At 46.3% G+C, this 10,906-nt stretch overlaps 1 protein-coding gene across 1 annotated transcript; it reads right to left on the reverse strand.

The window, feature by feature from the left end:
- Positions 1 to 977: 977 nt before the first annotated feature.
- On the reverse strand, positions 978 to 9,559 carry FAXDC2 (fatty acid hydroxylase domain containing 2). Its single transcript, XM_009892614.1, has 8 exons — positions 9,512 to 9,559; positions 6,588 to 6,679; positions 6,381 to 6,484; positions 5,519 to 5,640; positions 4,654 to 4,859; positions 3,607 to 3,712; positions 2,362 to 2,528; positions 978 to 1,134 (listed from the first exon to the last, which is right to left on the reverse strand). The coding sequence occupies exons 1-8, from the start codon at positions 9,557 to 9,559 to the stop codon at positions 978 to 980; spliced, it is 1,002 nt and encodes a 333-aa protein (XP_009890916.1).
- Positions 9,560 to 10,906: the final 1,347 nt, after the last annotated feature.

Here is a 10,906-nt window from a genome sequence, read left to right on the forward strand (position 1 = left end):
AGCATGTCTCGATCGGTTACGTGGGTACTTATAGATGTGCGTAAAGCTACGGGTGCTTTTTGTTGGGTCCTTTCTTACAGGGTTTCGCTAATCTCCATGCAGCTCAGGACAGCAGCGATCCTTCTTTCCCTGGAAAGTCTCTTTCCATAGTTTATCGTGATACAGAGCTGCTTGTTTTGGTGCGTGCCTCCTGTTGGCCTGTGGGCAGCGAGGTGAGGTGAGGCAGGAGGAGGGGATGTACCAGAGCTTCTGCCATGTAGCACATCAGCTCCCAGCTCTGCTTCCCTGTCCCGTGAGGGGGAAACTCGCTTTATGTTTGCAGACATTAGTCTGTGGAGCAGAGATGAAGACGTGGCAGCCCTTAATTCATACCTGTACTGACCTCTTGCATGAAGAACTGCTGGGGGAGAGTCAGGCCTCTCTTGTATGTACAGGGCAGAGTGTTTCCAAAGCCGCGGCTCCACGGGCTTTCCGTGGGGCTGCATCCCATATCCCAGGTGTTCTGACTCAGAAAAATAATGGGTTTAATTCCTATCGTATGTAGTTCCAGTGATCTTGCTGGTGTTTCTATAGAGTGCTGCTGCAAGAGGCCAAAGCACGGCCTGTGAAAACTGAGTGTTAAAACCTTAATAATGATAACTCCCTGAGAACTCCCCAAAGCCACGTGGCCAGGAAGGCATCTGGCCTACACGCAGGCAGCTAGAACCAAGGAACAGTGCAAGTAATTAAGAGGAAAAAAACCCACCACCTCTCAACTTTGTTTAAAAAATAGCTTTCCAGAACAGTATTTTGTGTCTTAGACAGAAAATAACAGGCAGCAAAAGTGCAGTCATCTCAGGTAGCATGTTTAAGTTCAGCTTTGGGTTTTGTTATGTGTGAACAATAACTCGTTTCCCAATTAAAATACTATTTGGCTTAAATAATTGTCACTCGCTTTGCTGGTCGCTGGGCTCTGGAAGACCTCCAGGCTGCTGGGTTCACTCTGCCCTCCTGGGTGCCTCGGGGATGCTCTCGGAGAGTGGCGTGAGGCTGAGGAGGACCCTGTGTCTCTCGAAGGCTTTGGTCTGTCTGAACGCTGTATCTGTTCCGTGCAGGTAATCCAGCACTCCCAGGACTCCGTAGCATTGGTTGAACCTGGAAAGCAAACTTTAAACATCACTAGAAGTTACTGGGGTTGCCTCGCCCTTCCTATTTCCATCTCCTTTCCGAGCCCTGATAAGCCGTCCAGGTGACTCTGCCACTGCACCAGTCTCCCTCGCAGCCCTAACGAAGCCTGGGTGAAGCTTCTCCTGCAGCTTCCCTCTCTGGTGCCATCGTTACCCAGAAACGGTGGTGCTGAACAATCAGCCATCTCTCTCCCGGGTGGCTCAGAGCTGCGGGAGCAGCTGGATGGCCACGTCGCCGTGTCTGCATGCTCCTGAGACCCGCTGTCCCGGGCCACCGAGCTGCCACGCTTCCCGCAGAGGGACACCAGCACAGCCCTTCTGTCCAGAGAGCGTCTCGGCTCTGCAGTTGTCCGTGTCCTGACACGAGCTGAGATTCGGAGGAAAAGACTGGTAAGGAGAAGCAGTACTGTGGTTTGGATGTCGCCCGGCATTTGCATGGTGGTAGAACTGCCACGTTGTCTGTCTCTGCAGGAGGGGCAAACTGTTCGAAGGGGTGAATTTAGTGCACTCCCGGGAGACGGGAACACTTCCTCCACTACGGTGGTATCTATCCCTGACCAACCCACTGAAACTGCTCTCTGCGGTGTAGGAGGCATCAGGGAATCTCTGCCCCGAAGGGTTAATTGCGCTTGGGCAAGATGTTATCTGAGGGAGAGTTACCCATCCCAGCGTATGGGAGAGGGACAGACAGAGAGACTCCCTGCAAATTTATGTCAGCTGTGTGACTTGCCCTTGCTCTGTCTCTATTCTAGACCACGCGCAGTGTCTGCTAAACTTCTAGGAAGAGCTTTGCAGAGAACCATCCCTGACCCTGTGCTTGTGCTGGGGGAAGCCCAGGTGATACCTGCTGCTTTCTTTCCTCCCGTGTAACCTTAGGAAACTTGAGACCCTCAGCGTCCGCTGGGTGTTTGTGCTTTGGAGAAGGTTTCCAAGTCAGCTGATGGAGGAGGGTGGGTGTCAGTGAGGCGGCTGGCAGTTGTGTGGGCAGTGGGCTGGAGTCCTCCGAAATCCCGCTCTCTGTTGAACTGTCTAAGAACTGCCAGCGTTCTCCTGCTGTCGGGGGAACTGGGTAGGCTCCTCTGCTTGTACCCGAGTTATGCAAACCCACCTGACCCTCAGAAAGGAGTTTTGCCCATCAGCAGTGCCGGGGCACGGGAGGGAGGAGAAAGGGAAGCTGAGCAGCGCCCAGACGTACTTGAGGTGGTGGAAGTCGTGGAACTCCGGCGACGGTAGGAAGGGCAGGTGGTAGCCACAGTGCGAAATGCTTGTTGTTATGAGAGCAAGGGAGAACCACGCTGCGATCGAAACGATGTGAGACCCCATGATCATTGGGCCAGTCATGACAGGCAGTGTGTTGGAGAGCTAGAAATGAGAAGCAAACTCTGCTTCATTAATGGGTCCACAAGAAGCAGACTCTTGTCGAGGAGCTGAATCATTTCACCTGGGTGATACATCACATTAGTTTTGTGCAAACAGCACAAAGGGAAAATCCTTCTGCAAACGCCTTACTAAAATTACATAATCATCAAAGAAATAATTTACTCTGAGCTAACTGTGTTTTATCCACTGCAAAACATAGTCACAGCCCGAGCTCCCTAAGCGTGTAGTGGAAGTTAGATGTGAGATCAAACCGGGGGTGGGAGGGCAGCATGGCTCCAGAAAATCACCCTGGAGCCAGAGCTCTGAATTTCAGCTTCACCTCAGAGTAGTGCTGAAGGTGCCCTTGGGCAACCTCGCTGTCAAAGGGCAGTGGCCCCGGGGACATGTGCAGTCAAAGGTAGCCATGTGGTGGTCCCGGCTGCGTCACTTCATTGCATCCTACCAGTGGCACAACCGCCTGTCACTGCCCAGACCAAGTTTACCGCACCAGTTAGGCTCAGCGGGACTCTTTAATAGAAAACCTCATTCTGCTGCCCAAAGACTATGAACTGAGGAGACTCACAAGGGCTGGTGCTGCAGCCCAGGACTGTTGTTAACAGGAGTTGGTACTGAGAAGTGGAATCTTCCAGAGGTGGGATGTGTTTGCATGAGAAGTCTCAGCTGGAGCAGCGCTGGGAGACGCTCCTGCAAACACTGATCCCAGCCACCAGCATGAAAATCTTGACAGAACTTTGAGTCCATGCAGTGACCCAGACTGCCTGAGTGTCACATCTCGTGCTGAAAGCACCGTCTGTGCACTCAGCTCTCTCTGTGCTCAGGGAAGCACCATTCAGTCATTTCCTTATCTGTTGGAGGCTCTTAAAGCCAGTGCAGTCCAGTATGAACGGGCATGGCAACCCTTCTACAGCCAGGCTTCTTGGCAGGGCAGCTTAGCTTCCTCTTCCTAAGAAAGAAGAGTCTCAAGGCACATTTGCTTGTCTTCTCTTACCACTTCTTGTCATCCCATGGAAATCACACTCCGTGCAGGAACGGGAGGGTGACCATGGGAGAATCCACTTACTATGTGTTCTACCGGGTGAGCGTAAATGGAGACCACGCCGATGGGGGCTGTCCACTCATGGTGCTTCTTGTGAATGTGCTTATACAGGAGTGGGAGGTGAACAAGCCTAAGCAGAGAAAACAGAGTAGAAGGGAACAGAGAGTAACCTCACACAGAATTTCTGATGGGGACTTGCTCATGCCTCCTCTTTAAAATAAAGATTTTAGAGCAGCTGGGAATAAGAGTGTAGGACTCCTGGCTTCCCTCTGTCTCTTTCTCTTTAACACATTCACTTAATGTATGTGTCCACTGACTGATGTTAAACTTAAGTCCAGACAAATCCCATAAATCTAAGTCCCCGAATGGCTGATTTTCCCAAACTTGGGAGTACTTTGGAGGGGAAGACTCACTTTATATTTTCACTGTTTTGACTTTACCTACTGGCAACTATTAGAGGCAGCATTTTAGGTTCTGTGGGCCTTTAAGAAATTATTTTTTTATGGAGGTTTTTTGTCTGTGTTTGTCCAAAAGGCAAACCTACATAGTTCTGAGAATGCTGTGCTCGCTTCTGCGCAGCCTCGCAGGCTTTTTTCTTCCATGCTTTCAGTTTTTCCTTTAACGTTGGTGTCAGTGCTTAGGCAGCCTGCTGTGCCAGGAGCCAGGTCCCGTTTCGTAGGTGCCATACGTGAACGGGCGATCGGTCACTGACCTCTTGAGCTTTTTTCTTTCAGGATAGTCAGTCTTGTTCTGCTTTTTTTTTTTTTTTTTTGAAGAATGATGGGTTACAGCTTTTGTGTGAAGCTGGCGGCTTTGGTTGGTTTGGGTTTTTTTTTAGCCTTTAAGCTCCTCCACCTTTGTAATTTTACCCATTTTTGCTTACTACAGTTACAAAGCAGCATTACAGCACCCAAGCCTCATGTTGTAAGGGTGGATTCCAGGACCTGTAAGTCTTCTCATATAAATACAAGATTGGTGGAAGAGGGGGGACCAGGACTATTGCTGTTGCAGGAGATGGGTATAAGTATAAAGGCATGGGGGAAAATCACAAAGTCCTGTTCCTGTACTCACCGGTGTGTATAATAAAAGAGAATTTCCTCTATTAAGGTGAAGATGCTTAGCTCCACAAGAAACCAGTGGAAGGTGGGTAATTCCTTGCTGAAGGTGTTGCCCCACCATTTCATGACGTGGAACATGGGCACAAGCATGGGCAAGGAGATAAAGAACTGATTACACAGTGCTACAAAGATGGCTTGGCGCAATTTCTTTGTGTCCACCTGCAAAAGAGAAGCGAGGACTTGAGGCTAAATCAGAAGCAATGTGGCTTTGAGTTGGGAGGGTGAAGAGCTTTAAGAGTTGTAGGCTGTTTCTGTGTTAGTTTTGGGATCAACTTTTTAACAAGCAGTCAAAACAGATCTGATCAGTAGCCTAATTACAAGAACTGCCTTCTTCTCTGCAATTGATATACAAGACTCAGCTTGATTCTGTAGTAGTTCTGAGGAGAAGGATCTGGGGGTCCTGGTAGACAGTAAATTGTCAATGAGCCAGCAATGTGCTCTTGTCGCCAAAAAGGCCAATGGAATCCTGGGCTGCATAGGGAAAAGTGTGACCAGTAGGTCGAGAGAGGTCATTCTCCCCCTCTACTTGGCACTGGTGAGGCCACAACTGGAATACTGTGTCCAGTTTTGGGGTCCCCAGTGCAAGAGGGACAGGGAACTGCTGGAGCGAGTCCAGCGTAGGGCAACCAAGATGATTGAGGGATTGGAGCATCTCCCTTATGAGGAAAGGCTGAGAGAGCTGGGACTCTTTAGCCTGGAGAAGAGAAGGCTGAGGGGAGACCTTATTATTGCTTATAAAATATCTTCTCCCCACTCCTAGCCTGAGAGACTGCAGGAAGCGTTTAGCTGGCAGAAGAAGCAGAGTGAGAAATACTTACAGGATCATTCTTGCCCAGCTGAATGCGATAGCGGGTAATGAAAGTTGGCTTTCCTGTTACATCAGCCACCATAAGGATTCCATTGAAGCACCAGAAAGCGAGGCTAGGCACCAATGCAGCCCCTGTGGCATGAGCAAAGGGCAGAGGTGTGTGAATAAATTGAGAGCTACAGCTAAATCGGAAAAAAAAAACCTAAAATACAGTGCCGTAGTATCTAGAGGACCCAGATGTGCCAGATGCCTATCCCCTGCCCTGAGACACTTGAAAATGGAATATGGGTAAGTTCTGACATCCAGGTAAGACTTAGGGAATGGGGAGGAGGTTAGAGAAGACAAGTGTCTTACAGGTTGCAACTTGCCACACCTGAGGCTAAGAAAGGGTTTTTCTGGGAGGCTGGGGGATCTCTGTCAGGGGTTGTTTTTAAATACAAGTAGGATAAGGTTGAGTTTATCCCTGGGACCTTGTGAGGTCCCTACCAGGCATGCTCACCAGCTGTTAACCACAGACAGAGCAGGGTTTTGCAGGTGCTACAGCAAGAGTAAAATTCAATAATTTTACTATAATTTTCAGTAATTAGTTTTCCAGAGTCATTCAGCTCTCACAGGAGCAAAGAGTGTGTTTTCACAAGGAAGCCATTTCAGCAGCAGTAAAAAGATGAAATTTTTCGTCTGTATAGGGGGTCTAATGATGAACCAGTGCAAAGGCAGCGCGGTCGCGCTACATCAGCTGTGGCTGGCTTTGAAGCCTACGTGTGCTTTTTCAGTGGGAGCTTTAATGAGTTTGGGAAGGCATGTCCATGTCCTCCTTTTAGATGTAATACATTGAGTGGTTCCTCCTACAGCAGAGAGTTGTTAAAACTTACCAAGGAGGAAGATTGTCCACTCGTCTCCCTCAAACTTATAGTAGAACTGTAGCCACGTTGTTTGACAGAAATGGCCTAAGATGTCCCAGATGTCCTGCGCGTACCTGTGGGAGTAAGTGTTCTTGGTTGCCCATCTTTTCATCACCCACTTTTTCCCTTCCCCACAGAAAAGTTTCTCCTCTAGCCCCTTTGTTCAAACGATCTTACCAAGAAGCAGAGTTCGCTAAGGCAGTGAATATGAGCAGGCCTGTGCCAAGGACGTAGGCAGTGATCTTCATGGCATCCCAGAGCTTCTCTTCCTGCGAGCAAGCAACAAGAGTACCCATGTGCTGCTGTGTCCTACACTAGCATTGTTTGGACTTGAAATGCAAGAGGTAAAGGCAGTCCTGTGATGGCCCGTTTTGTTTCACAAACTCTCTAAAGAACATAATAACAAAGCTGTTACGTGTTATTGTGTGTAACTGAGGGGAGGAGTACACACACATCCATCTGCCACGCTTACAGAGACCTGAAGTGCCACTGACACGGCATTTCCCTGGAATAACCAAAGGAGAGAAAGGACTGCTGATTTTTCCCTCTTTGTTTTTATTTGGCACGTTTCTCGGAACCTGGAGGACTATAATATAAGGGGCTTCTGGATAACTCAGAGCAGTTGGAAAGGAAGACCTGGGGGCGAGGAATGGTGCTCCGTCGCAACACCTCTCTCCCTCAGTATCTTCTCCCTCCCAGTACGCAGTTTGCTTTCTCCCCACAGTAGTCAAGAACTGTTGTGCTCAGATGATCTCATTAACAGCTCCAGTTAATCCAGAACCACTCCTCTCAACTTTCCTCTTTGCTTTGAAGACCGATTCTGAAGACAGGCTCGCGTGCCCAGAAGCTTGCCTCTTTCCCCCCAAGTATAACCGAGGTTTAATACAGGACAATACCTTTCCTTGCATAATTCACTTTGCTGTGCCTTTAGGCCATCACAGGTACAACTCAGTTCTAGTACGGAGAGTACAACTTGTCTAGTAGGTACCACGTGCCATCTGTGTGGAACAGCTGCACAGTAACAAGGAGCTAAAATACTCAACTTCTCGAAAGTGTAAAGTTCTCTAAATCCCTGCTCTCAGCTACAGAAATGTTATCAACTGAAAATATATTCCTGTGTACGGCATAAGGGCAGCTGTGATGGTAGCGTGACTGTAAGGATTTTAACCATACAAAGCAACTGCAAGAAAGTCAGAAAATTACCAGACACCTTTTGATTCCAGGAACAAGTGTATTCAAAAAGCAGTATTCAATATATTTGAGCATTTAAATATTCAAAACCAAGTTGTTTAGCAAATATATGACAAATATATAATTAACTATGCGTCTTTTAGAGTAGCCCAAGTTGGAACTGGTTCTGGAGTTCAGCAATCTTAGTTCAGGTTTTCTTAGGTGAAATATGCATTATGTTTATCTGCAGGATAAATGTTTAAAAAAATAATCAATGCAATTATAAAATAATATAGTGTAATAACCAGCTAGTGTCTTGTTCATTACTCAGTTAAAAAACAGGAAGGACACTGGTGTTGTGCTGCACAAACAGACCGGAGTAAAAATAACATGATTCATAGTTGCTGTCCTGCTTGCCTCCTGTCAGAGAGGACAAACAAGAGAGACAGCTCACTAATAAATGTTGAATGCAGGTGTGTTTAGGGTAATGCTATATAGAGGAACCCTCTCTACACGGCTTTCGGTGCTAAGAGATTCTTTTAGATTCTGTAACATCTACAGAATGTTAAACGTCACCCAGGACTTGTCAGCAATATTTATCTGTACCAGGACAGAACTTTGCTCATTAGCACTGAGACTTTCCTCATTAAAACAAACAACTGTTTTCTCTTATCATCTTTTTTTTTTTTTTTATTTTAAATTCAAGTTAGCAACTGGGGAGGACTCTTGCCCTACAGCTCGATGTGTGTGAACCGTATAGGTTTATATTAAAAGCAATGCAATCAGCTGCCAGCATTATCACTGGGTGTACTGAGCTACAAATGCAAGGCAGGCGAAAAACATCTATTCCAGCTTCAGATAGTGTGTGCTGATTCTGAAGATTTGCTCTCGTAGCAGTTTCATACTGGCAATTGCATCCATGCTATGCCTCGTGTATGCTGACATGAGGTAAGAATTTCTTAATCTTTAGACCCTGTAAGACCATCTACATATTCTTTAGAAAAAAGATTACAAAAGCTATAAAAAGCTTAGAGCTTTTTAACAAATCATATCCTATAAAACCTTCTTTTTCCTGGGATGAAGAAAGAACATACCAAAGGAAAAACTCTCATGTCTTACAAGTGTCAGAATTTTTAGTTAGACCAAATAGTATTTCAGAGTCTTTAGCATCTTCCAGCCAAAAAACTCAGTGTTTCAAAAACTAGTAACTCATACTCATCAGACACTGTGTATGTCCTGCTTTGAGATAGGACAGAAAGTCGCTAAAGCTCAGCACTTGAGCTATTTTAAAAGCCCTTTTGCTAGAAACTGTCTTGTTTTGAGGCTGTGTTTTTATTGCACGTGATGAACTGATTACGTGAATGAATCCCACACAGTATAATTACATGAGCTGTAGAAGCAAAGAAGTTTACATAGAAAAAAAAAAATCTTGTTCATCAAGTTCAAGTGCTAACACCCTGTTTCTCTTCATGCCAACAACTCCAGCACAGTAGTTTCCAAACTCTGATCCATGGATCGCTTGAGATCTTGCCCTTAAAGGGCTTGTACGAGTTGGCAAATTCCTTAAGCGCAGAACAGGGTTGCTGCCTCCAAGGTAAAGAGACTGGGGCACATCAGCTGGGAAACGTATTGTTTAGCAGGACCACTTTGAGAAAGGGGCCCAGTTAGGTGGCACAGCTTCTGGTTACAGGGGAGTGTTGTCTATTTGCCAGGCAAGCACAGATAACGCCCTTCACCACTCAGTGCTGCAGCTGCAGTCCACTGGAAGGGAAAAAGTGCTGGGGAAAGGTTGCTGTGCTGAGCTGCTAGTTGGGCTAAAGTGATCAGAGCGTGGACGTTTCTGTCACTTCTCTTAGAAGATGGTTCAACACATCCAGCCTTCCAAAGCACCCGCATAACACTTCCTTTAAAAGATGACCTTGAGCCTTTACCTGCTTCTGCTGCTCAGCCATGGTGGAATATCCAGAGTCTCTTGTCATCTGAAATAAGAGGTGATCTAAGTAAGTGAACCTTGTACAGCTGGAGAGTGGAAGAATACACTGCTGACAACAGCAAATCCCCTCAACTTCGAGCTCAGTTGCAAAACTGTAAAATATTTACTCTCTGTGCTCTGTCCTGTCCTGCTCTCTCCTTCATGTTGGCTGTGGAGCAAAGCTGAGCTCTTGAGTAGAAAAATGCCCCTATTTCCTGATGAGTTAGTTTTGTCCCAGAAGACGAGCAGGGATGCAAGGGTGACAAAGAAAAATGGGAGAACAGCCAAAACCAAAGCTTTGGATTGTGGCACTGGTGTGTTGTGGCACAGCTGCCATCCTTGATCTGGCCCACTGCACCCAGTAGGAACTCCAGCCCTTCACAGACTGCAAACAAACGACAATATGGGACACGGGCTCTTCCATAATGACGACATGCTGTTAAACTAACACGAACAGAAACAAAAATCTGACTACAACCATGTGAATTTGTGCCACAAAGAATTAACAGAGTAGAGCCCCACGCAGCTTTCACTCAGGCAGCAGAGGAACTGTAAGTTACAGCAAAAGAATGTGGTAAGTGAGAAAATCATCTTTGCTTTGAGTCCTGCTCCGGTCAATTTGAAGGTTTAAAGTCCTCAATGGAGGACTCAATAATAGCCTCAATGGCCAGCTCATAATAAATGGCCAGCTCATTTGATTTTGGCTTGACCATTTGTCGCTGGTTTTGGTTAAAAAAAAATAAAATAATCAAATCCAAGGTTTAAATAGCTGCTGGGGCTTCCCTGCTCTCTGTGTCCAGGGAAAGAGCTCTATTTCAGGACATGCTGTGGCTGTCCTAGGGGTTATCGTGTAGCTGTTTTTATATTGCTGCCCTCTTACCATAAATTATAATTAGCAAAAGCTAACAAAACATTCCTTAAGGTTTTCTTGGTTTCACCTGGTCTCTAAGAACAAACACATGAATTCTGATGACACGAAGGCCAGGTTACTGAGGATTGCAGAATTTAATCCATTTTGCTTTTCATACTCGGAAGACTATTCAAGCACAGGCAAACTATGTTACCTAAGATAACAAAGAAAAGTACAAAGAGGATAGAAAGGCACCTTTCTAAGGTACAAAGAAAAACAGTTGAAAAATTGTTCATTAGAAAGGTGATATTCTGTTACCTTTATGATGCTAGCAAGCTTCTTGGGAGTACTCCTCTTGGAGCGTTTCAGAAAGGAGAAATACACTGCCAAAAAGAAGTCCCCATATTAGCCAGGAGATTACACTTTAGCTTTGAAATGATAGCTTTCTGGGTACGCTCTTACAAATGCAACTCTGTTTATTTACAAGTGTTTCCAGCTCTGTTT

This window comes from Charadrius vociferus, unplaced genomic scaffold (genome assembly GCF_000708025.1).
Source record: "Charadrius vociferus isolate BGI_N301 unplaced genomic scaffold, ASM70802v2 scaffold529, whole genome shotgun sequence".
Lineage (NCBI taxonomy): Eukaryota > Metazoa > Chordata > Aves > Charadriiformes > Charadriidae > Charadrius > Charadrius vociferus.